Genomic DNA, 27,266 nt, shown 5'->3' on the forward strand with positions numbered 1-27,266 from the left:
AATTCGATTAATTTTCTGCAGTAATATTGTTGCATTTTTGCAGCCAAAGCCAACTTTTCAGCCTGTTCGTGAGCCATGCCAAGGACAAGTGGAACGTGCCTGCCCGGAACATGACGGCACGCTCGCCGAAGCGCGGCTCCCCTAGACGGTGGCGCCACATTTCCCTCTAGTGTATATTAGTATGAAACTCTATGGTAGCTGCGTATCACATGATTTTCCTTGCGTCACTTCCGCTGCATCAGACGGCGTGATGGCATCCCCGAAAGCCAAGCGAAACCCCAGGCCGCATTACTCCGTACTCGACTGGCGCGCTTTCGTAAACTAATGGGTGAGCACCGTTGTTATTGGAAAGCAAGAAACGCGAAAAAATTTTAAACGGCTATAATGGACACCGAAGCTGCACGCACGCGCACGTGTTTGGCGCAAGCGCGAAGAGAAAGCGGGGCCTTCCAGCCTGGGCGGTGTTGTGTGATCCTGTTACGGTGTTAAGGTGAACCACGCCACAACAGTTCTGGACGTCAATCGGAAATGCATTCCTACAGTGTGATTGTTTGCCACGACAAACTGCTGTCATCGGCCGTTGTCGTGGTCCTGGGAATCGCGGCAGCGTGCGTTCTATGGCTGGGCGTGCTGTCCGGAGTGACTGTGATCTGCTCATTCATATGTGGAGGCATCTGGATGCGGCTTCTCAAGCACGGGCACATTGAGGTGCCTGATTTGTGCCTGAGGCAACAGCACAGCGAAAAAAAGCGTCCGAAGCGTCGTTTTGGCGACGGAGTCAACGACTCTGCTGATGAATACGCTCTTTTCCCGTGGAAAGACCTGAATGTGCCGAAAGAAGTTGACCAGGCACTAGAATCCTTCTTGAACGGAGTGCTGCGCGAATATGTGCACATCTGGTTCCGCGAGCTCAGCAGTGACCAAGCATTTGTTCACGAACTGCGCCTTGTGATCCGTCATCTACTTGCGTCGTTGTGCCGGCGCGCTGCAGAAGTGGATTTGGTGCGGTTCATCACGGGGCCCGTAGCCCAGGCCGCCATCTCCCACCTAGACGCTTACCTCAGGTCTCAGGTCATGATGTCCGACGTCACTGACCAGGGACGCTTTGTTCTGAACAGTCTGGGTTCCCAGGTGCACGTAGCAGTAGCGAGCCGTGAATCCGAGCATCAGTACTTGCGCCTCTTGTCGGAGAGCCTGGTATCTCGGCTGCTGCCTGCGCGCTATGTTAGGTGCAAAAGCGCCTGCACGCTCTTGCGTGAACTGCTTGGCAACACCGTACTTCTCAAGGCGATGGACGTGATTGCTGACCCTGACATCGTAAACCATCTGCTCCTCCTCTTTCTGGACAAGGCACCGATGGCCATACTCCCGCTGGATAGCCCACGGGTGGAGTTCTTGGAGCACTTTGCTAAGACACCACCGTCACCGGCACAGGGCATCCGTCACCCACGTGACCTTCAGTCAGTGCTTGAAGACCCGGCCACACAGATGTCATTCTTGGAGTTTCTCCGGGACCAGGGTGCAAGGCATCTCTATGATTTTTATGCTGCTCTTGAAGACTTCCATATGCGCATACTGAATCCAGAACTAACCCCTGACGATCACATTGAATTGCATGACCAAGCTAGTGAGATTTATGCTGTCTACATGGGAGAGGACGCACCCCGAAGAGTGCCGCTTGCGCCTGGGACAGCAGAAAACATACGTGCCCTCCTGGAGCGTGGACCAGAAGAAATCGTAGAGCTCCAGAAGTCACCATTGCTCTATGCTGCATCAGACAGTGTGTACTCACTCGTGGAGGAAGTCTTTTGCCCCCTTTTTTTCGAAAGTGACCGGTACTTTGAGATTGTTTGCAAGACACGCACAATCAATGAGACACAGAAGGGCCCGGATCGTGGTTCTGGCAAAAGCTGGACTGTAGCAAAGCTTGGTCACAAACTTAAAGATGCTTTATGGGCCACGGCGGACGATGGCCTCGAAGAAAATGCACCGCATGACATTGTGGAGTCTGCTGAGGAGCCACAGGTGCTGCCAGAGGTGCCACTGATCGCAGGCGATTCGAGGCTCAAGGACCTGAGCGCTTGGCGAGTGTCGATTCCTCGAACGGAGACACGAGTGGACATGCAGCACCGTCATTACGTAGCATTTGTGGTGGAAGTTCAGCGCATCGATGTTGGCAATGGGGACAGCCCAGAAGATCTACACTGGGCAGTGGCACGGAGGCACCACGAATTTTACGTGCTCGAAGCAAAACTGCAGGAATTCCATGGGGAGCTAGCAGTCACAGCCTTACCACCCCGCAGGTCGCCAGCCAGGCAGCAACTGCACACGTGTCGAGCCGTGCTCGAAAAGTACCTTCAGGACCTGCTGAGCCTGCCACCGTTGCGGAGCTCTGAGCTCCTGTACAGCTTCCTCCGCCTTGACGTGGAGTTCACCGCCAGCTTCTTGCCGGACATACGCCTGGGCAAAATGTTTCGCACTGTGCCAATGCGGCTGCTGAAGGAGAAAGGGCAACACTTGGAGCCATTCCTGCAGACATTCCTCGCTTCCACACAGCAGACCCCACCACGGCCGCGACCCGACCTTCTGGAGGGCCCCAGGAGGCAGGCCCGCACGTCACGCCCACCCGCCGCGCACAAGAACCGCCAGGGCCAGTCGCCACGGTTGCCCTCCCAGTTGTGCACCCAGAGCAGTGCCATGGAGTTTGTGTACGACTACGGCGTCCACCTGGCCGACGTTCTCTTCCACACGGCCCCGTGGTCGCTGCGGCTGCTCCAGGCCCTGGCCCCGCTGCTGCGCCACTCCGTGCAGGGCATCACGGAGCGCTACCTGGAGGGCAAGCTGAGGCAGGCCCTGGCACCGGGACGGCTGACGCTCATCATCGACCTGCTCAGCCAGGCCGTGCTGGGGGACGACGAGACGCCGCGAACCGAGGCGCACAAAAGTGCCCGAGCTGCAGAGACTCGCCGCGAGATGGAACAGTTCCTCCCAGACATTCTAGTGCGCATGATTGGCTCGCGATGCCACGCCCTGGCTGTCGAGACGGTGTTCCAGGCAATCCAGCAGCCGCTGCTCAACAAGCAGATCTCCTATGTGCTACTCGACCTCCTTGTCGAAGAAATGTTTCCCGAAATGAAGGGATGGGCTGCGTGAGAACATGCCTGTTGGCAACCCTTTGCTCGCCATGATGTCTAGTCACCTCACCGCACCTGGCTTACGAATCCGGTTTTATTTATGCGGATTAGATTGTGTGTGGCTACGGCCAATCCAAGTGGTCCTTTCCCACCATAAAACTGCACGGTAATGAACGTTGACACGATAAAAGGTTTAAGATCTCGAAACACCTTTTATTAGTAGTGTAACAACTGGCACCACTTGCCGACACTCCCGCATTTAGTTTACCAGCTACTCAGAGTAACCAGCGTAGCACCACTCAATGTTTTGGCTAGCCGAATTACAAGAAGCTCGACTTTGTGATTTATTGCTCTGTGCTCTTGCACAGTGCACTTAAATGCTCATTAGGGTGGGATTGCCTTGACTGTTCAGATTAATGCATTTAACCAAGGACAGCCTTTTGTCAAAATTGTTTCCAATATACTGGTGGTGTAGTTGGTTAATGTAAATGGGCTGCTCATCTTACACAAGATGCTTTGGTACCGCCCTAAATTGACGATGGCATGCTAAACGTAGCACTTCAGAACATTCCAAGACTATATAGGTAAACTCTATATTCTGTCACACCTACATTGTGCAATCAATAAAACTTTGTCTAGTAGCAGCCCAAGAATGACTGCAGTCATGTTTAGTTCATGTGAAAAGATGTTCCATATCAATTCTCGAGACCCAGTGCTAGCAAGCAGCACAGAGAGCAATAAGGTATTTGTGCACTTCACCGATGCTGTGCTGCTCACTACTGAATGCTGATTTATCTGTCCAGACTCTATGTTTTTGTTCAAGTGGATGTTGTGCCGAAAAATGTAGTTACATGGTAAATAAATGGCACTGCTAAATTACTTGCAGTAGGGGATTAGTTTTTTTTCTTACAGCCAAGTGACATGTTAAACATATCCTTGAACATTTATAAATGGCGAGAATGCAGCTAGTGCGCCCTGCATCATTAAAAGTGGCACCATTTCATATCCAATAAAAAGGACACTGAATAAACATTTCTTTTTATTTGTGGTGAGGAGCACGTTGAGAACATAGACAAAATATGCATAGAAGAGACGGAAGCTACTAATGTATAAATTTTAGCAAGGTACAGGAACTTTTGCCCATGCGAAGAGAAAATTAGTAAAAAATTAGCTATAGTGTGCTGCACGGAAGACATTATTTCTAGCTTCAGTGGGTCACAGATGACACCCTCGCTCAGGAGTAATCAGCTGTGTCAAAAGCAATGGCCTGCATAATCTCGACCCACCTGCATCTGTTTTTTCCAATGACAATGTCGTAATGAAAGCTGGCTTGACACTTATTAATGTCATGACGATGTACGGGGATGCCATTGCTTTTGACCGAGTTGGGGATTCCTGCAAGTGTGCGACATTAGTGAGGCCATGGGGCTAGGGTAAACAGCTACTCTTGGCATGTGCACAAGTTACTCCATTTGTCTGTGCTTACACGAGTACAATTTCAGTTGTCCATCAACGGTATATCTTGTCTTTGTCTGCACTTTGTCTATTAGCTCAGATAGAACAATTCCACTCCTATTTATGGCTGCATTGTGCAGTTTAATTTCCTTGATCTCTTGTTGTTGGAAAACGTTTATTCAGAAAAAGGGAGAGGGGAGGGAGAGAGAGAGATAGTTAGGAGCGGTGGGTGGCCATTTTATTCCTTATTCAGTGAAACTCTAGAGCCTTAACCTCAGAGGAAAGGAAGAAAAAATGTTGGGCACCCTTTGTAGCTATATCAACGAACTGCTGCATTGGCATCACACTAGTCTACTGTCCCGCTTGGTGACATTGGAGTCTGCAGAATTTTATGTTGATCTATTTAGTGATGGTTGTTCAATTTTTGTTTGTTTAGACGTGCTGCAGGATAAATGCATATGCAATCCATTGCATTCCACCCTGTGGACTTGGGCAACTATCTGAACTCTGGTGCAGGGGCACTTCTCTTGTGAAAAAGAAAAAAAAAATCATATAAATTGGCCAAAAAGGCTCCGAGCATGATTGACAAATCCTAAACCAACTCAAAATTGTGCGGTATCGTTTCCACATTTCTTGCCCGAGTTCCTTTAAAAGGCCAAGCTTTTGTTATGTTTGCTTAGTGGCCCCATAAACACTTCCATAATAACAGTACTTTTTTTTTTTTTTTTTCTGCAAAATACCCTCCTTTGGGCAAAAAATACTACGTTCGTATACCATGCAATGTTTTTTTTTTCCTGGGGCAAGGATGGCTTCCCTGCGCAGCCAGCCTTTTCCTCCAATCTAAAATCCAGCTCTATTGCCTTACTATCGGTATAAGACTCGATGTTGAATTCAACATCTTCACAATCTGAAGAAACTCCGTGCATTGCAAGCGCCTGGTGGAAGAAAGAAGCAACAGTAGTACGAAGTCCAAGAGGCATTGTGGGGAGTGGGGTTTTAGGGAGGTTATTGGAGTGAAAGACAAAACTTCATTCTATACTCAAGGCACTACTGCTGGTGAACATTTCCTTTTGCAAGGAAGAAATCAGAAAGTCATGCAGAGTATGTCCACTGCATCCCAAGGTGTTTTTCTTTTTTTTGTTTTTTTCCCCTCTCCTCGTGTCCATTCTTTTCGGGGATTTTCCCCCTGAAATGAAACTCTCCTCATGCCACTGGTGGCAGTTGTAGTAGGCGGAGAACCTGAAACGGAGGCTCGCAAACTCTTTCAGAAAATGAAAGATGTGTTGTGAGATTAAGAATGGAAGTGTCAAGCGCAAGGAAGCAAATAGAATGTGCGGAGTTGTCAAAGTTGAGTAATAGAAGCAAGGTCAGAGATATTGGGGCAAAGAAGGAGGAGACATTAAAAGGAAGGGGGAAGTTTAGTAAGAGAAATTAGGTTGCTATTGGCAGAGATAGAATGTGTGCACTCTAAGACAAAAGTGGCAAGGCACTAGCAAATGAATGAGCTAATGAAAGTAGTGGAAAGGTTTTATGAAGATTTGCACATTAACAATGCTAGCCCAATGAGCACTGCTGACAGCACTAAATTGGTAGGCAAGGTACCAACAGTAACTCAAGACGATGTAGAAAAAATTCTCAAAGAAACAGAGACAAGAAGCTGTGGGTTATGATATCGTAGGGATATACTATTCCTATAAACAACAAATAAAAAAACCAACAAAACAAAATGCAACACACGCTTTGTGTATGTTACAACAAATAAAAAAACCAACAAAACAAAATGCAACACACGCTTTGTGTATGTTAGTAACAATAAAATTTTTCTGGGGGCTCTTATGCTCATTGACTACTCAAAAACATGTGGCGAGGTAGGTAGGTGCACTGGCATGCAAGCACAAGATGGAAGCCATATAAGCATGCAGGAGGTACTTGCATGCAATTCACAATAGAGGGCTTGTTCAATTTGCCTGCACTGAGTGAATTTGTTCAGGCAGTGCAGGAATTTGCCATCCGTTTCAGTAATGCAGCCTGCTCCACGTGGACAGCATTGTTTGATTGACTGGCAGTGCAGATGAGTGCAAGATGATTACACGGCTTTGCCTGCGCTCCTAGCAGAGGAGCAGAGGCAGATGAAAAAGTGCAAATCTCATTCTGCTGTTTAAATTGTATGGCAATACCGGCACTGAACTGCTGCGAACTGGCTCAACGTGTGCAGGCTCAATTGAACCCCCCCGCACCAGACTAGAATAGCCAAGAAGCACACTGCAGGCACCTAGAACTGAGCCTCACTAAAGACATTTCCAACTAGGCCTACAACACAACTTACCTTTGTATACTGGGTTTGGCTTGAAGGCAAAGTTGAACTGCAAGTGATTTTGGTTGCTTCAAGCATACTTTGCACTTCACACGTAACCAAAACTTTTAAGCTGACGTGGTGATCCAGTCAAGCACTTGCACATGCTCCTACTATGGCCTGCTGACAAAAGCAACCGACCAGCACAAGTGTTTTACAAAACATTTTTTTATTTAAATGTGCTTTCACACAATAACAAAGATAATTGCACTTCTTCCAGATAACTATATAATGTACAGCAAACGGCACTGTCGACAGCACATATATATACAGCCAGGAAATTGCTAGTGCTTACATTGATAACTATTGTGCGCTCTACAAAACGCTTATGCAAGTGCAGCTGGAAATGAAAGAAAAAAAATATGCCACAAGAGCATTGCCTCGATTAATATGAATTGATTCGACAATGGCCACAAGTCGCAAAGATGTTAAAACCAGAAAAAAAGAGAGGGGTAGAAAAATTTGTCGCTGAAGATGCCAGAGTGGAGTGTCCAACAGCAACATATGGTACTAGACTGCTAGTTGCCAAAAAAGAATTCAAAAAAGGGAGGACCTATATGTAACTCTGACTGCCCAATACTTCAATGCTGTCAGGGCCTTGTGGGCCATACAATACTAGAGGCCTCGGTGGAAATAACCGCTGCCACAATATGAAGAGGCACGCAACAGGCTTGCGTGCGAGTACAGTCAGCTGGACCTTGTATGGATGCCATTCTTCCTCCGACAAGCGTTCACACTGCAACAGTGCATGCTTAGTGTGCGAGCTCAGCCTCAGCAATTGCATAGCCAAGAAGGGGCAGAATAGAAGGGCCTGCAGGGTCTAATATGGCTGCTTAACTCAGGGGCACTGGCCCCTTGCACAAGTGTCATCCACCATGTTGCTGAAGACTGCACAAGCGACGTCCCTACCAGGTTTGGCCTCTCTGTAATCAACGTTCTGGCAGCGTAGCAGTTATTTCTCGGCTGTTCATCACTCTTTCCATGCAAGCTCCTTGCGCTAGTAGGCAGAGGGCGCTCGCACTTCACCGGGCAAGTTACGGAGGAATGGGTCGGGTCTGAAGAAGGGGAGGCGGAGGAGGAGACTGCTGGCAGAAGAGAGGAAAAGCCGGCCAACGGCCATCCGTGAGCCGGTCCCCGGAGCTGTCCTGTAGCCGGCTGCTCACTTCCTTTGCCGTATGTCCTGGCCTTCCTTCTGGTCTGACAGGTTTTTGCTGCGAGAGGAGCACAAAGAGAGCCATGTACAGCACACCCAGGAGACAGGCATGACTTGTTCTCAGGCTGGCCCTTTGCCCAAGGCTGTCCTTGTGAGTGAAAGCTGGCAATGACTACCAAAGATCAGAAAGGACAGATCGGCCCGGCAAAAAGTCGGGGCAGGAATTCGCTGGATCGTGTCCAGTGCCATTACCAATCTAGCCCCATTTCATCCCTGTCCGTGCGGTCTCAGCTGACCTTGACAACACCCTCAGTTGCATGCAATCAACTAACAGCCTTTGTTTCCTCCAAAAGAAAAAAATCATTTCCTCATGGTGCTCATGAAAAGAAGAACTCGTGACTCGTAGACCAGATGAAAAGGTCATCCAAGTGAGGTTTCTCGGCAATGCCCGTTTCCTTCATCTCAACACAAGCATAACACCTAAAAGTATTGCGTGAGAGCACTGGAATTAGCAGACTGGCAGGCATCAATAAAGGCACTCACTTTTCGGGGTTCTGGTCGTTGTCCGATTCCTCAAAGTCGGGCTTGACACGCTTCTTCTCGTATATAAAGATAATGGCGCACAGCACGGCCACTTCGACACAGATGCCAAGGAAGGGCCATAGGGCAGCCAGTTTATCTGCAGAAGGAGAACACAGGGAAAACAGTCAGAAATATGCAAGTTCAGGCTGCTCGATACAAGCAAGAACTATGAATATTCAAGTTTGATATAAAATAGGTCCAGCTACATGCATGAACGCACACACACAGTTACTGGCACCTAACAAAGTCTTAGTGGTGACTGCATATGGCCACTGGCATCATGTGCCAGTGGATGTCTGGTGGATAAGCATTGCACTTTCAGTGCAATGCTTAGCCACATGACTACATACACGGTTACCAAACTTGCCGCTCTGTGTGCTGCTTTCACTTACGTCAATGAGCAACCAGCATCAAGCAATCTTCGAGCAATCTTCACGGATTCTCGGGCGGCACTTCAGTGTTTAACGTCGTACCCTAAAGATCAGCTTGTTTTTGACGTTAATGACTTGAACTTACAAGCTCTAAAGGCACACCATCATGCAGAGCTTCACTGGATTTGTACCCACTCTGGTATAACTGGGAACGTCAAAGCGGACACCGTGGCATCGATCACGCATGAACTGCACAGGCCAGTGTTACCTATAGACTACTGTTCTCCAGACAAGATGCTTCTGCTCTTGCATCCAAAGTTGCCTGGAATTTCCAGCAATTTACGTGGGCTGCTGCACCGCAAAATTATGGGCCGCATCACTCCATAGACCCGCACGGGAAATGTAGGATGCCTCACGGACTGTCCAAGCATAATGAAGCAGTTCTTCACCACATGCAGCTAAATGTTGCTTACACGAGTCATTTTCGCTTCAAGATGATACAGGCCGCTTCCCCCTCTGCACTCTTTGTGACGTTCGCAAGGACTTAAACCACGTATTATGTGAATGTGCACAGTATAGAGCAGATAGGACGTCCCTTTTAGTGTCCCTGGGCCAGTCGCTTTCCAGAGGGCTAACGCTAAATGACGTGTTAGGCCCCTGGTCTAATTCGAAACAAGCATCTTGAGCGGAAAAAGCTCTATTGACTTCATTCATTAGTGAGCGAATCAGTCATTATACTCATCATCATCATCACTTCATCAATTTCATTTTTTCTCATTCATCTGTTGTAGCAAGCTAGGTGCCTTTGCCAGGCTAACCTCACCAGTACCATTAAAGACTATTCTCTCTCACCCTTATCTACAGCCATTGTCTCCTGCATTTTTTCAATGCCAAACGCATCGCCCGCTTCACAATGGGAGTTAGTTGGACGCCAGTTTCTGCCACATGTCGTTAGGTGGGGCAGAAACTTAACCGGGATCACCCAACCGCAGGTGAATTCAACAGTGGCTTGTGCCTGGTTTCCAAGGCAACCGGTGTTTGAGATTGCTGAAGTAGCGGCGCTTTGGTCAGTGATAGAAAGCTCGGTTTCGCGGCTGAGCACGTTTTGCCAACATTGCCGTTTTTCACCACACGTCGCCCCAAGAGCAATCGGTCACATGACTAAATCACTGGGAAGGCCAGCAATCGGGGGAGAGTGGCAGGATTAGAAGGAAAGGGCTTGGTTGGCCGCTTGGGGCTGATGTGTTTGGTATTGGTACAGGAGGCGATGCTACAGTATGCGCCCTTCTCCCTAACTGCAGGTTACGAGTGAGGTAGTGAAAAAATTTGAATGAGCCAGACAGGTCAGGCTAACAGCAGAGAAAGTTTTGAGTAACCGTATAACCTACATGTTCAAGAGATGGGTTCTCGAAGGTAGGCCAGCTACCCTGCCTGTACCAAACTCTACATACGCCTGTGAAGCACTGACATGCAGTTCAAAATGACCCACTTTTGCTAGGATGCTATTTGATTGTGAGAATTAAAGTCCGTTTTGCAAGTGTGGTTTTCCAGATTCTGGAACTTGTGTGGACATGGCTGTACACATGGTAACCGCATTACGCAATTAAGAATAAAGTTTTTCTTCGATTATATCTTGAAGCAAAAACAGCCAAGCAATATTTCTGTTTGTAAAGCGGTGTTATTTTCACGCATACTTAATGAGGCCTATTTGCAATCTTTCCAGTCTTTTGCACCCTACCATCTCATTTAGCCTAGGATTCACCCTCACTTTCATCTCGTGCAGAGGTGTGGGTGACAGGAGGCAATTCTATGTGCTCTCTTGGCAGTGCTCTATGCATGCGCTTCGAACAGCTAGCACAGCATGCAGGCTTCAGCCCACCAGCATCATTGCAAGCTTGACTACAGTTGGATCAATTGACGACTACCAAAAATTTATCTTTGGAAAACAATCAACAGTACCATAGATTTTCTGCCACAGATAGCTTGAAGACACAATTGTTTAAAAGAAAATACTGGCAATAGCTATAACTTACTGCAGTTTTGAGTAAGTACAAGACAGGAATGTACAAGGCTCACTCTGTTCTATGTATGAGAAGTTTAAGAAGAAAAAGTGAAAAATTTCGTTAAGAAGAAACGTAGTAATTAAAACTTCAATGTTGCGTGATCATGGTTTCGGAAGGCCAGTAGTGAGTAACAATTGTTTTAGTCAGTTAAGACTGCCAAAGTACTCACCCTTTACACGAACAAGGACTGTCATGGTTTCGTTGCTAATGCCGTTGCTTGCAACACACGTGTACTGGGCCCTGTCATCGAAGTTGAGGTTCGAAATCATCAGCTTGGCGTCGGACACATTGTTGAGGGGCTCCAGCTTGATACGGGGGTCAGAAATGTTCAACGGCTCGTCATCTGTAACAACCGTTTAACTGTTATTGAACCGCTCAACACATTTGTGCAGGACACAACTTAAAGTGTAGAACACCGAGGCATAAGTGACGTGAATCGAATGAATGCGGAAGAGGACTTAGTGTGTGCAGTGGAGGAGCAAGTTCGGCACGAAATTTTAGGACACACTACTTCGCAAAATAAAAATCGGCATTTAGAAGCACTACTTCCCTCCTCTTATTACTCCCTCACATAGTCGCAAGACGCAACCTGCAATGGGCATTTATTGCTGCAAGAACTGCAAGGCCACTTTTTCTACTGCACTGAACTAAGCTGCAGAACTTGGTCACACAGTTACGGCTGCCATCTGCACTGAAGCTACAACGATGGGACAACTAAACCTGGGCTGCTTCCGAAACTACCTCTGTACTCGCGTATCTGGCCGTGCACCTCTCCCATGCTGTACACACCAGCCTTTTTCCCCTCACTCCTCTGTTGAACAAGCATATGGCTGGCAACACTGGAACTGCACAGAGTACGTGAAAATTTTAGCTGAGCTGAGCTTAGCTGTATTGTTTCAGTTCTGCTGCCGCCATTAGGAGGAGAAACACAGTCAATAATAACACCAATAATAACAGGCAAGGCCTGCTGCCACTGCGAGGACACACACTGGCGGTGAGAATGAGCCCCACCACCGCTGGCTCATGCAAACTCTTGTCCTGGTGCAGTCAAAGGACAATCACCAGCACTGCATTAGTTCCCTGAGAAATCTGACTATAGCAAAGCTAGTGGGAGTTCCGAGGGTTACACAGCTCAAAGATGCCCCAGTGCTGAGAAATTCATTTCAACAATGTCAGATGCAACTGTACCAACACCACTGCCCCTTACTCCATAGGTTGTATTCACTAGAGAGGCCCGCATGCAGGCAAGCTTGTGAGTGCGCCATCACTGGTTACGTCGGGCTCTGCGGGATGGCAGTACTTGTCCATGCTAAGCACATGATGTGTGTCGGATGTTCCAAACTCTACCCCACCAAACGCAAAGTAATGCCCCAACTCCAATGTGAGTGCGATTAATAACATCTCTGTTGACACCACCATTGACAATCAGGTTGAAACGGAGCAGACGATGCGCGCTGGTGTTTTTTTTTTTTCTGGGGCGTGCGGGTGCAATGGCACAAGCTGAGCCATGTCTGTAGCGATTCGGCCACATCCGTGGCCGTTTCCAGTGTTGCCAGGTGAAAAAATTGGCAGCCAAACTTTTCAGTGAATACCATCTAAACAGGCAAGACAAACCCTATGTAATAAATTTAAAACACATTTCATCTTAGCACCATGCGAACTTCCACAATGAAACACAATTTGCATCAAGGGTCCTAACTCTAAGCCTGCGCATGTGCCCCTCCGCTGGAGAGAAAGCCATGCAGACCATTAAGGCCAGGCACATTACTGTACTAGGATTGCTTGGCTGCCCCTGCCGATGCTCCACCTAAAAATTAATTGCAAGGAGTATTATTAATTTAAAAATCAGCATCCCAATTTCTTCAAAAGACTAGGACACCAGCTTGCGCTTGTGGCACCCCTACACATGCAAAACAAGTGCCCCAGACTGACCCTTGAACCAAGTGATGACAGGTGTTGGAACACCGGATGCCTTGCATGACAAAGTGAGTGGGTCTCCTTCCACTTGGTTCTTGGAGATTTCAGACACTTCGATGGACACATTGGCTGCAAGGAAAAACGACAGAGTCAGAAACCTGCATCTCCACAGCCCACATTGTGAGCCTAGTGGTGGCTAAGAGGGCACGCTTGAGCACCTTATTACATACTAAAAGACTACGTACAAGCAGGTTTTGAGAAGCTGTGGATAATGAGCACCCTTGTGAGAAGAAAAAACAGTGAGGCATTGCATTAGCACAAACAGCATCTGCAGCCCTGTAGCTTTTACCAAGACAAGCTGCAATTCGTTATTTATTTACCAGAGATTACCCACATTGATGAGGGGCACTACATATCATTCTTACAGCCCACTTGCTCTTCATGATACAGTAGGCAGGTTTATTGGGGACAGAATTTTCCTTATGTTAAGTAGTCATTTCGACTGGATAATGTAGAGATTGCTTGACACAGTGATGATGATATCGCTTCCAACTTGTAATGGAGGTAATTTGCAGTCAAAAAATCAGCTCCTTCACTGTCAACTGAAAAATAAAAAGCACAAGCTTCCTGAATGATTAGTTGCTAAAATGGGCTCCCTACAGTGATGGCTCTTCAGCTGAAGACTGCACTCAAGAGGCTCCAGTTCAAAAAGCAGCACAACAGTACTTTGTGTGTTGAACGTAAGAATATCTCGCATGGCAAGTGGTGAGGGCACTGCTGTTGTGCAACTGCTCACCTAAAGCAGATCACTCAGCAATGTTATGTAACTGGCCAGTTGGTGCCAGTCACTTAACGGTACTTCTGCCAGTGAGGGGGCGGACTTCTGTCAGCATGTGATCCCATGTGGTGGGATGACACAAACTAAGCTCCTGCGCTTTCTCACAAGATTTATTTCTTGTTCATCAAATACACAACAATGAAGCTTCCTCACGTGTCCCATGAATTTTGTTGCAGCAGGATTTGACTGTAGCTAAATTTCATGAGAAGTATAGGAAGCCCTGTGGCACTTGGAAGCAAAATATAGACACCAGTGCAGCGCTGCACTCACAGCTGCCTAGCGAAGTACTTGTCAAATGCAGTGTTTCTAAGTCCCCTTTTGAATCCCTTAGTCTGGCCATGGTGTGACCAAACAACACTGCTGATGAAGCAGATAGTGCTTTGCACTGCAATGGATATTCCGCCAAGCTATTTCTGCCCAAGGCGGACTTCTGGGCAAGTTGGCATTGCATCGTAGATGTGTAAAGCACAAGAAGGACAACAGGGACAAGGGCTTGTCCCTGTCCTCCTCCTTTGTCCTTGGTCGATTTTTTTGTCCTTTACTCGTCTACTAATACTGCCAGAATTTTTCTGCACAGTAAAAGCCAAAAGTAACACAGCTTTGAACGCCACTCTTCCTAACAAAATAAAGATCTCGTTTCATGTAACCATAATGGTCCCAATTGAAACCAGTGAAAAATATGAAAACCCATTTCCAGGCACTCCAACAATAAATGAGGAATCTTCCATAGAACTCGTGCAGATACTTTTGTAACATTTATCTCCCCAAAAAGCCAGAATGAGTTTTTCTGCCATTAGTTGTGTGGTGCTCCCATTAGTAACAAAGAAATGAGAACAGCCAGAGTGCCCCTTAGCTTACTTTGCACAACAATTGTAGCGTTCTCGCCAATGCCGACAACAACGCAGGTGTAGTTTCCAGTGTCTTCGTATCCAGGATCATTGACCACAAGAGTGTGGGGATCACTGTTGGTGCTGTACTTGGAGGAGGAAGAATCGGTGGACAGCTTGTCGCCGTTCCTAAACCTGCAGAGACACATTGTGCACTGCATGACGCCTGCTGCATCAAAGCCAAAAGGGATGAGGAGCATCAAGCAGTGGGAACATCGAAGCTACACCTCTGAATCAGCGCTACCTTTTTGGCTTCTCTGCCAGGAGCCTGATATTTAGGCCTCATGAACTTCTTCAGCCACCTTGGAAACAGTGCTTACATCAAGTAAGAGCTCTCAGATTCTGCAATCTGTCAGAATATTTACACATGAAATGGTCCTTGCAGAAATGGGGTATTGATAGAAGATGCATCAGTTATGAGGTGAGAAAAATAAGGTTTTCTTTTTCTGGAAATGGGAAACATGCTATTTTATTTTACAGGAAGCACTAGATGCATTCACAAATTGCAACGGAAAATAACGCTTCCTCTTTTATGCTTTTTTATGTTGCATGTGGCAAGCGGTAGAAAGTGGCTTCAGTCTTAATCATGAAATCCTAAAAATGGCTTACTTCTTTAATTTATGCGGGAAACTGACAATTTTCAAGTGGTCTCGGAAAACATTTTCTTCCCCATTATTGCTTAGCATGTATTTTAGCCCCTCATATGAACATAATTTCATTGTATATATCATAATATGAATCCTTAAAAATGTTTGACCCCAAAATTCTGGCAAGAAAGTTGGCAAACTCAAAACTTTGTGGCTATAAAGAGATTAATCTATGTTAAATATACACTTCACATTTGTAAGTTCCAAGAATATTTCCTACATGACTTAGAAAAATATGCATGCAATAGTTTGTTAAATACAACAGAAAAAGAAACAATGTCAGCTTTCATGGTGGGCGCACTATGTGGCTGAGCAGTTCCAAAATTTTAACTGCGGAGCTGTTTAAAGTTAAGCTTAAGCTCCAGCTGAGCTGGCCATCGCTCAAAAATGCCACGCCAAGAAGTGTGAGGGGCGACACAGTGAAGAGGGCAAGGAGCCGACAAGCAGGTGTGGGGAGTGCGCATCGTGGGGCAGATGTTCGGGTAAGCAGGCGCGCGCGCGTCAGGGATTGGCTCCGCCTAGTGACCACATAAGCTCTGATGTGCAGGTGTTGTCCTAGTTTAAAGAGACGGCATGCACTCAATGGTATCAGTGTCCAATCTACTGATAAGATGGGCAGACCCAAGAAAAGCCACCACTGTTTCCTCAGTCTTTGCATCTCAGTTGCGAAGGTGGCTGAATTTTTTGGATGGGTATCTTGGAAGAAACTGGCATCAGGTGCAGAGAGAGAGAGGGAAACTCTTTATTAAAGAGGAAAATGCAGAGAGGTTTGACGACGTCAGTTCGCCGGCATGCTACTCTGCGGGAAAAGGAGGAGAGGGAAAAAGGTAGTAGGTGCAGTGAAGGAGAGGAGAGTAGCAGCAGAGGAAAAAAAAAATAAAAAGGTCCTTTTTCAGGGCATTGAGTTCAAAGTTTCTTGAAATGAAGGGACGACTACAATTTCGTTGACACACCAATGTCCTGGAGGAATTCAAATAGTGCGGACAGATTTTGCGCTGAGCAGAGGGAGAGGGCCATTGTCCAAGTACCAATCTCAGTGTCAATGGTCCAGGGTGGAGGCAACCAATTTTATGTAGTAAACAGCACCTTGAGTCGGCATAAGAAGAGCACTCCAGTAATATATGTCAACAGTTGCAAGTGAACCACAATTACTACAATATGGGCTTCATGTCTGGCCGATCCAATGTAGATAGGAACTTGTTAGCGCTGCATTAAGACGAAGCCTATGAAACAATGTCTCCAAGTGACGGGGTAGTCGTTCCGGAAGCCGCATTCTGATATATGGGTCTATAAAAAACCGTCATGATACTGCAGCAAGGACCATAAACGGTTCCTTTCAGTCAGAGCTGGTGCCTTTGTCATTATGGCGGCATCAGGTGCAGATGTCCCAAAAACTCGGCTGCAGGCTTCACCAAGGCCCCATCACACAACAAAAATGGTTCAGAAAGGATGCCTCATGCAGAGCAGTGCCACACAAGCTTCACTCAAGGAAACAGCGGTGAAAAAATTGGAAACATTGCGACAATAGCCCCCGGTACTTCAGACGATGACTAGACCTATGAAATGCTGATGACGGCAGTCGAGAACGAATGTGCCATTAAACAGCTGCAAGCATTCCAGGGTGATTTGAGGTGGAGACGCTGCCATGGTCGGAGCTGATATCCAACAATATACAGTTATCTTCCAACCTGCTGCTAGAGTACTTATCAAAGAAACCAGGAGCGGGCATGTTAAAATCGCAAGCGGCATACTTTGCCTAGGAACAGCAGTGGGCAAAAAGACACCATAGCAACTATCTTGAAAACATAGCAACTATCTTGAAAATTTATGTATAATCATCATCGCTGCACCGATGAGCTCACCGTCATCGATGCCCGTATTCACGTGAGCAGCTCTAGCTCAAGCTGCTTTGTCTTCCTCACATCACCATTTTGTACGTAGAACCCCACCGTATCACCGGACATCGCGGCCCCTGGTCTCTCCTTTAGTTTTACAAACTAAGCTCAAAGTTAACTGCACATAAGCACCCAACAGGAGCTTCTTCAGTATTTCGATGTGAAGGTAATTAAGTCTGAATTGCCTCAGAAGCACTAACGTGGACACCAATCCACTGAGCACATGGAAAGTTGTAGCACTGAAGGTAACAGAGTTTAATGCTTTACAGCAGCCCAGAGGGCAGTACTAGTGGCTGGCTCCATCCCTTACCAGATGATGTCCTTAATTGGGTCATCGGTGTAGTTGCACTGCAGAACCAGAGAGTTCGACCGAGGGTCCAGAATTATGCCTTTTCCTGGTATTTCCTCATTGGTCTGGATAGCATTCACTGCAAGAAAAGTAAAAAAGGTCGAATTAGCAGATTAGTTCATCCCCACGAGTACATCCCGTACCTCCATGGCAGATCCACAAAGCTGATGATTAGCATCAGACCTAAGTAAATGCTTCAACTATGGCATAGGAGTGGAAGCATGCAATTGACTTAGTGAAGGCTTCACTTATAGAGAAAAGGCAGCCTAAACACAGAACCTGGTGGCCTCTCTCATGGGCAACACAGATTTCTTCAAGACATGGTTACAGGAAAACAAGCCCCGCCAGTAGCCCGACTGTAACAGAACTTGGGAGGATGCAAAGTAGAATAACAACTGAAATAAAACGGTGAGAATGGCTTAGCAGTATATTTCCCCCATGGCACAAAGCAGATGCTCAAGGTGACTGTTGTGGGCAAACTCTGTCAACTGCCAAACTGTTGACCTGGACCCCCTCTCCACAGGGACACTGCAGTGCTGCTGGAGGGCAACGATGATGACAACAACAACAACAACAACAAAAATAAAACAAAGTGACCACAATAATGACAAAAGAAAGGATAAAAAGGCAAAGCTGTAAACCATCAAAAGAAAAAGATGGTGCAGCCTGGTGAGAGCACGAAGCATGCCGACAACCAAGGCTGGCCAACCCAGGAGCAAACGGGAGTAAACAACTACGGGCGGGCGCGCTCAGTGCCGAGTGCAGGCTGGATGGGGCAGGCCCTACCACACTCTCGGCCGAGGTGCACGCTGAAAAAAGGCAATGGGACCAAGGTTAACAGAGCCAACAGAGGAAGGCCCCGCACCCACAGCCCCCGAATCGTTGTGGTAGGCGCCGCTGGGCGCGCGCACCCCTCATGCACATTTCCTCGACAGACGATGGGACAGGCAGCGGGGAGGCAAAAGAAACACAAGCGCAGCTGGCTTCTCGGAGCCATGCAACAGCCGGTGCAACTGCAGGGATGAGGAGGAGCTGTGGGCAGGAGGGACAGAGTCACAGTCAAGCAGGAGAGCACAGTCACACCTGGCATCGGGCAGCTGGTTGGCCTGCTGCTCGCAAGCCCCAGCAACGAAAGCTTTCAGGCCGCCACGGCACAGTGTCCCCACCTCCCCTTTTGCCCCCCTTCCGTGTTCTGGCATAGATTCAGCACCATCGTAGAGAAAGGAGAGAGAGAGAACAGAATGTGAGAAAGGAAACAAGGAAGCCGAGAGAAGAAACAATACGGGGGGGGGCACTGGGCTCCGTGGATGAATTCATGCCTGTACGGTGAGGAAGGAAACAGGACGGGCACACCAGAACCAGGGCAAGTAGCGGGGGCACACAGCATGCCGAGGAAATGGGCTGAGGGGGCGCACTTCCCCACTTTACCCCCGACGGACTGTCACTCTGCTTTCACGTCCACAGCCCTGATCTGACAGCTAGCCAATTAGACAGACAAATGAGAAGCTGACCAGAAGCCACCTTGTGTGGCTCATGTGCAGATGTTTTAGACTTCCCCTTCATCCAAATGCAGTAAAAAATCCCTCAAATGTTTAAGAGTAAATTGAGCACAAGTAACATTTATTTAGCCTTTGTAGTCAGCTTAAGTGCGTGTATGCTAACCATGACCTTAACGCTATCTCCTTATGGAGAACGATCCATCCTTGAACTAGGAGGTTTAATAAAAGAAGCACAACTGCTTTATTGTAGCTGCACAAGTAAACCCCAGTGAATGCTATTTCTCTCATTCACAAACACTGTTGAAACTAGGAAACTTCCCCTAGTCATCCACCAAACCCTTCCCCGAACTTCAAGTTAAAAATCTAATTTGCTTCCATGCTACTACGGCAACTCTGTTGCTGGGGGCAACCAGTGTAAATGTGCACCCTTCCCAGGCTTTTTTTCTTCCAATGGCACTGAAAAACTATGCAGCATCCCTTCGTAGCCCTTCAACACCATGTGGTGCCCAGAGTGTACAACCTGATCCGGACGTGACCCCTGCAAGTGTGGACACCTAGCCGCGCCCAAGTGACAGCATCCGTGGCAGCCCGTGGGGGCCTTACCAGCGACCACAACGATTCGGTGGGCGTGGGGGCTGAAGCTGCTGCACTTGTAGTGTCCCGCGTGCGAGAGGTGGGCCCTCTCTACGGAGAGGCGCATGAAGATGTGGCCGACCGAGCCGTTGTTGCCCCCCGCGGGGACGGGGTACTCCTGCTGCAGCTGGTAGCCCTGGCTCTGGGCCACGGGCACGCCGTCCTTGAGCCACAGTGGCACGTGGCTCATGGGCACCTTGCACGTGATGGCGAAACGGCCGCGCTCCCGAACCACTGTCGTGGCAACGGGCGGCTCGGCAGCCACGGACGGAGGCGTTTCGCTAGCTGCTGAGGAAAGGAGGGCACGCTAGCCGCTCGCTACCACACAACCAACCCAATGACCAGCTGGTGGGTCGCTGCAGCACACTATCTCAGTGTGTGTCACGGAGTCTTCCCCTTGGTTGAAAGTTGTTGGCCAGCAGTGCGCAAAATGTGCACATGGCACAAGAGGAGGCATGGTAGTTTTTTACTTGAGACAATCTTGAGACTTAAATAACCGAAACAGCACAGAGGTCTGCGTAGGAACCTGGCACCAGTGACGTGCTAAGGTGTGTGGATAAGCTGTCACCACAGGATCAATGAAAAGAAAAAGTTGTATTAAAGAAGTCAGGAATAGTATTTCCTTTTTGGAGGGAATTGGAGAACTAAACGTAGAATGTGATGACTCAGCTAACATCTTCACTCTTGGAAAGCACACACACACCAGGAGCACAAGTAGAGTTTGCAGAAAAATTGTGCAACTGATAAAATCCTCACTCAGTTTTTCCTGCTCATGGCTCTTGCCACAACACCGTCAATGAGGGTATATCAAGCACAAAAAAGCTGAGATTGGGAGAATTCGTGATGTACGACTTGAGGGCAAATTTTCCGCTGGAGACAAACGGCAAATTTTTCAGTTTTTGAATTGCCAAATTAAATAATAAAAATGCAACTGTACCCATCCTAGGCAGAGGCAAGGCATTATGCAGCACTGTTCTCCAACTATCAACACCCTGCAACCTTACTTGAACAGCTTAGATGAGCAAGGAGGCCTTAAATTTCTCAGCCATATCACCTATGTAAAGCACACTTTTTCATGAAAAAAAAAAAAAAAGAACAAATTCCTACTTTAGTGCTTGGTTCAGTTATAACCAAAGCCAAAAGACAGTTGTGGAGAAAACTAAGCTTCTCAAAAAATCAAGAGACAGACACTTAAAACGTGCTCATGTACGAATGTGAAAGCATGATGGCCCCATGGGTGAAATGCTTTCCAGCAATATTTCTAAATGGATTAACCTTGCTCCCACCAATGGTGTGCGTGTGTTAACGCAACCGGTGTACCGGAGACAGCGCACCATGTGTCCGGTGGCTTGCCTATAATGCCTTCTCCCCTCAAGCAACACCTCTGCCACACTCTGCCTCACGCCAAGCCTTTTTTGCACACGACACTAGGGCAGTGACATCACAAATCCCCCACTATGCAGGTGCAGTGCCCCGACCGGCTTCACGGCCTCCATGACGAAGCATCGGCATTGCTGCACTTTTCTTTCTGTTTCGTTTCTCAGAAGTGCACTCTTGAGGCGTACTTTAATGACCCCCTTTCGGGCACAGCAACACCGACGCCGCCTTTTCTTGTAATATGACATGCCTTAATAAAACAATAGGAACGTGGTATCAGGAAAAACACAAAGCTTCATAGCTCCTTTTTACATCTCCTCTGCCCTCCACTCATCCCATGACGTCAGTGAGCACACAGCAGGTGCGCTGGTTCTATCTCGACTCATCTGGTTTTGAGCACACGTGTGGAGGTAACCATTTCAGCAACGAACGTTTATGGCTGTAGATAGGAAGAAGAAGGCCATGCTGTAAAACACGTGCAAAATGTTAGGCCACTTCACGTCTCTTAAGACAAGTACAAATTTTAACAGCAACATCAATTTTTGGCTGCACTTGCTACACAAAATTAACAACGAATGTCACGGTTTTTATGGCTGGATATTATCTTGGGAAACAGTGCAAAAGGACTACAGACCAAGTACAGAGAAAAACCGATTGCACATTTAGCGTTTTTCTGCTTCGCATCCTTTCGTACTGCTTCCCACTGGGAGAGGTCAACCAAAGGCCGACTTGTTTGCTCAGCATTCGACTATCAATATTTTGATTGTTGTCTTATACTTTTGCCAGTCAGCCACTTCAATGGTCAGTGAAACTGATGGTCGTGAAATTGTGATTAGGTGTTGGCACATACTTTCACCAGCAATCGAGTTCAATGGTCCCCAAACTTGACCAAGTTTTTATTCTGGTTTCACGTTAATTTAGCGCACTCTTATTTGCATTTTTAGCACATACAACAGCAACAGCACTGAATTGCACAATTGCTGTGCTGGCTGACAGTAGAGACTAATGTCACACAGTTTTGAAATAAATTTTTGTGTTTTATAGGATACCATCAGCATGAAATCAAAAAGACGATTGTTAAAACTGCTTTTGTTAATTTCAATATGTTTATTACATTCTCTGCCATCTGGGGCGGTATTGTCGTAATTGCCCGTTTTGCATCCCTTTCATTGTGACGTACTTCCGGTTAATCACAGGGCTTTTGGTAATACCAAAACTGTTTTTGCAAACACATTTTAATGAACTGAAACCATGTAAAACTATTTTTTATGTGTTTATTTGAATGTGTTTTGAAAATCTAATTGCGATGACATTTTTTTGTGACGACGTTACAATTTTTAACTACAAGGGAACGAACGTCCAAAGATGGCAGCTGCAGACAGCTGTTTCCTGTGTCAGTAAAGTGTTCACAATGCTACGGATACTCAGTTTGTTTGTTTGTTTTGTTCGTTTTTTTGTTTTGTGCTTGGCCTCTGTTTTGAGGTCAGTGACAATGACCGTGCATCAAAATAACCCTCCTGTTACATATTTCGGCATCAGTGCACTTTCGGCATGCTGACGCAATCTTTTCCAAGAAACTTGAATGTTGCGTTATGCCGTTGACATTTTAGTTGTGCTCTACAAGTGAAAAAATGTGTAAGTGGTAAGGATTTTCTTTTCTTGACAACTAACCTGTTGCGTGTGAAGCCAACAAACATTAAGCTGGTATCTGTAATCGTCAAGTACCAATAAACGGTTATAAATTACATGCCGAGTGCTTGTGTAATTGTGGTAGTCTGCTCGACAGCTATTGAGCTCGCAGACGATCGTTTATTTCACTGCGTGATGGCGATGACGTGGATACACTGGCTCACGGAGGGAGCTGCGACAGCAATATCGTTTTTTCACTAGCGACCGCTGAATGAAAGCCAGCAGTAGCGAAGAAACAAAGGGCGCATATCACTTGGTCATCGATACTGAGCCCGCGCTGCAGCTGGCCAAGTTCATCCCAGAGACCGAAGCAAAGACACTGTACAGTCCTCTTCGAGAGGCACAGATGCTTCTCTGTAAGCATATTGAATGCGTCTACATTACCTCTCGACCGCCTGTTCTGCCCGCGAGCCAGCAACAAGGTGATAACTGAAAAATTCATGAGGACCTTCTCCTCTTTCAAATTCAAATCGTCTGCTCCAAGAAGCCACGAACTAGATCCGCCATACTTGCATTACGTCACATCCAGTTATTCACTTTTAGCCAATCAGGACTTGCTCAAAATGAACACTTTTGAAACAGACACAAAAGGGACCAAATACGAGAATACCGACTCTGGTGCATACTAAGCAAACTGCTAATGGATTTGACTGGCACTTAGAGATAGATGTGTGACAGTGGCCCACAGATGTTGGATACGATGGTTCACGTGAATTCCCATGGGCACTCATTTCAATGACTAATGAAGTGGACGACTGGCAGTGGTGTTATGGTAAATTCTGCTGCTTTATGGACAGTGGCAATCGAACCCACCAAATCTCACCAAAATTCGATACAGAGCAAGTAAATCAAAATTGACCAGTTCCTGCTGGATGCGAGGTTTCCTTACCAGAGAAAGACAAAGCGCATGAAAAGATTGCTCTAAATCGACCAGTGAAATTTGTCGCAATGGGTTTAATCTGGATGCATTGAGGAACTTTGGACCTGGCCAGAATCGTTTACGTTCCGCTGGTTGTTTGCTCACCCTGAGCCTCATATCGTTAGTCTCAGACAGGTTCAGTTGCAGACCAACCAGTGCAATTCATTACATGGTGAACTCTTCTTCCAAAGCTTTCAATGCTAGGATGGCTGGACAAATGAACGTAGTCCAATTTCGGATATAAAGCTCTGTGACCATCAATTACTCCAGCACGCTGTGGACAGCGGTTCACGAAGATAAAAAAAAACCGCGCCATAATCTAAAAAAGCGCATTTCCTTGAATTTGACCGGTCTTTTCAAATGAGATAAACAACGTTTTCTCACAACTCCACAGATTATCAAACAATGGCAGCGACGTCATCCGCGAAGTTCCAAAGGGATTCTGCAGAGAAGAGTGACGGCAACTAGTCACCCGCTGCGCATTAGCGCTGCATCCGCCCGAAACGCCGAGCGCCAGCTGCTTCTTTTTCGACAGCTTTCGCACTGCACGGGGACCTCAAACTATGTAGCGGCGCATTTATATTTTATTGTTTTAGCGCCGGCTCTTCATAATATCGGCGAAGCGCTAGCGCAGGTTGTGGTTACACAGCCTGTGTACCAGTTGCTATGCGCGTTGAACTTCGATCGTTGAAGTGCGCTGCGCGCACTGGCAAGCTTCGCTAGCTTGTCCTCTGCACGAGCCATCGCAGATTGCGGTGCCGTCCCGTCGGCTATTTTGTTATTTTCTCCAACTTTACGACAATACGTCTACCCTGTCCGGCGAGGTCACCGACGATAAGGAGTCGACGTTATCTATTAAGTGCTCACTTGACGGTTCAACCGGCATTGACCACTGCGTTTTTTTTTTTTTTTTTTGATACGTAATTATACTTCGTGCGCGCCTACTTGCGCTCCATCACTTTCCGCCAATCGGATTTGCAGTCTAAACAGCTCCCACCGCCCAAAGAAATACAAGTAAAAGAAAGAAGATCCTGGCGGAAACGGTTAACCCGGACGCCAAATCTAGGTTGCTGCGGCCTGATTAGTTGGCTTTGCCACAGGTGCTCAATGCCATGCGTGACTGATCAACTACCGGCAGGACGAAATTTCCCGAAGGAAATAGAAAATGAGCATTTCTCTGAGCCTTATCTTCACGTCGCCAACCCATTACTTCCTGCCCTCCCCCTCCAGCTGAGCGTTAACATCGCAGTCATGGCTCGTTTGTCCTTCAGACCTTGGCGCATTCACACCGAAGCCTTTTTACGCGTAAAGGCGGTACATCATTCCGCACGGTCAATCGATCTCGCGTCCGGATCAACTCAGCTAGATCTCAAAGCTGAAATAACTCTCTTCTGGTATAATGGTTTGCATCAGCGCTTCGTAGAAACCGATCTCCAGGATATTTAGCCCCGGGGACTGTTGTAAAAGCAATGGGCGTCTCAATCGCGGCGTTAGGTGATCTCGGGTCAAGGATGAACTTCATTTTATCGGCAACTTTATCAAGGTTTCAGCATCGATAGTGCTGCTACTTAGGGACGAAGGGGCGCTGCAACACGCCGATCGAAATAGCTGCCGAGTAAATCGCCCATTAAATGGCGATAGGGTTGCAGAAACCAGCGGTCGTACCTGTGCGGGCCACGAAAAGGGCGCGAGCGACCACTACGGTGTGGGGTCCCATGTTGGCTCCGATGGACGAGCCTGATGGCTGGCGGCGGGCGCTTGCAAGTACCGATGGCGTCACAACGACCGCCGAACCAGTCCCACACGGCTGGTACTCGAGTCAATCGCGAAGCGAACCACAAACACCACGCTCTAGCAGCGTCCGTCCGATCACTGCTCTGCCGCTCGGTGACTCGTTGCCGCAACAGCCGCAGCGCGTCGCATATCACGTACAGCTGTGACGTTTTCCGGCTACCGTAGCGCCGCGTGGCGAGAACGACAAACAGTGGGAAATGCTTCGTTGTTTGTCCCCGATAACAGCTATAAAAAACAAGACAAAGAAACACGTAGTTACTTCTGCCAGGCTAGTGCCTCACTTGAGCGAGTTTGGTAAAGAGCAGCAACAAGGAGCCAAAGTGAACTGAGTGAACTCCAAAAATGACGTCAGCGAGAAAACAGCGCTTTGATCAAGCTATGGTCACCATAACCAAGCTAACGAAGCTGTAAATAAAAAGCGGTGGATTTCGATACGCACTGAGCGGAATATCGCGCCGGTAGCGAACGTAAGTGGGTAGGGTGGCGTTGCAGTCGCCGTAACGACTTCGGCCTTCGGCCATTGCATTGGCGGGGTCGTGGTCCTTCAGCCCGGGCGCCGGGAGGCGCGCCTTGGCCCGAAGCCAGCTGCGGAGAAAGCGCGCCGCTTACGGCTGCGGTTTGTCCCTGAGTCACGACAACTGGCACGCGTGCAAATGAGCTCTGCAGCGGACGCAAAAATATACACCCTCTCCTCTATTGCGGACAGCGCTTTCTGCATGCAGACGGACGTTCCGCCCCGATGCAATGCAACATGTATGCACTATTCCAACAAATACACACTGCGGAACGCACGGCTTCTTTATTTGACTCTCCAGAACACTTTTAAGCAGGTCGTGGACAGTCCGAAATTGCTTTCGCGCAGCTGTTCTGGAATGGTCCTGAGCAGTAAATGACAGGTAAAAGAGACAACTTCGCCCTGCGCAAGCTTCGTCTGTTGCGGGAATTCAGGCTGTTAAAAAGTGCAAGTAGGTAAAAAAAAAAGACTGAACTATCAAAGTACAGTGCACTGTACTAAATGACCCTCGTTGGAGACGAAATATAGCGACCCTAAATAAGGATAGTTGATATATGACTACAACGCGGCCAACATGCCGGTTTGTAGCGAATGTGCCGTATGATCGAGAGCGGCACAGAAGAGCGGTTACACTTTCCCGGACCCCCTTTTCCCTAGGTCAAGCTCCTGACGTACATGCGAGACGATCGCTGTAAACATGGAGGAAAGAAAGCTCTTCTTTCCTCCATGGCTGTAAATAACTCAACGTATCTGTGCGCATCAAGTTCTTCAACATCATCGCCATCAGATTTTCACCACGTCATCAACTGGCGTAGCAAGTTAGGCAATTTAGCCCGACGAACATCGTCAGACTTCATTCAAGATCATTATCTCTCGGCAGAAAAGGCTACGCTAACGGCATAGGTGTTTTAAAGCTCATGAAAAAAAGCTTGTAAAAACTCTTTGGCACTTGCGGCGACGGCATTCTAATTTCCTTTTCATTGGAGCTCAAAAAAGGAAGAACTAGAGATTTGGAATTGCCCGGCTACAAATTGGGATAACAATATTTATGGAGGGATTTATTGGTGAACCATATAGGAATGTGTAATAATCGTATCCCTCTCCCCCGCATGTTTAAAAATCGGCTCTACAAGGTCGCCGTTTATCGACTGCGAAGCGCGCAACTGGTCGATTCTCGTGCTAAGTGTATACTTTGCT

At 47.4% G+C, this 27,266-nt stretch overlaps 2 protein-coding genes across 3 annotated transcripts in view; one reads left to right on the forward strand and one right to left on the reverse strand.

Moving 5' to 3' along the window:
- Positions 1-213: 213 nt before the first annotated feature.
- LOC144170579 (sorting nexin-14-like) lies at positions 214-4,013 on the forward strand. Its single transcript, XM_077700464.1, has one exon. It carries the CDS (start codon positions 529-531, stop codon positions 3,151-3,153), a length of 2,625 nt encoding a protein of 874 aa, XP_077556590.1. The 5' UTR covers positions 214-528; the 3' UTR covers positions 3,154-4,013.
- Positions 4,014-7,092: 3,079 nt separating this feature from the next.
- The window catches only part of LOC144170581 (neuroplastin-like), a 36,630-nt gene continuing 16,456 nt past the window's right edge, over positions 7,093-27,266 (reverse strand). For both annotated transcript variants that reach the window (XM_077700468.1, XM_077700467.1), the window contains 6 exons: positions 17,606-17,723; positions 14,725-14,888; positions 13,044-13,157; positions 11,281-11,454; positions 8,639-8,774; positions 7,093-8,153 (listed from right to left, as the gene is read on the reverse strand). In XM_077700468.1, coding sequence (XP_077556594.1) covers positions 8,102-8,153; positions 8,639-8,774; positions 11,281-11,454; positions 13,044-13,157; positions 14,725-14,888; positions 17,606-17,723 — 758 coding nt within the window. In that variant the 3' untranslated portion in view covers positions 7,093-8,101. The remainder of the gene's footprint in view (positions 8,154-8,638; positions 8,775-11,280; positions 11,455-13,043; positions 13,158-14,724; positions 14,889-17,605; positions 17,724-27,266) is intronic.

This window comes from Haemaphysalis longicornis, unplaced genomic scaffold (genome assembly GCF_048455015.1).
Source record: "Haemaphysalis longicornis isolate Haplotype H1 unplaced genomic scaffold, Haemaphysalis longicornis Haplotype H1 scaffold_2, whole genome shotgun sequence".
Classification (NCBI taxonomy): Eukaryota; Metazoa; Arthropoda; class Arachnida; order Ixodida; family Ixodidae; genus Haemaphysalis; species Haemaphysalis longicornis.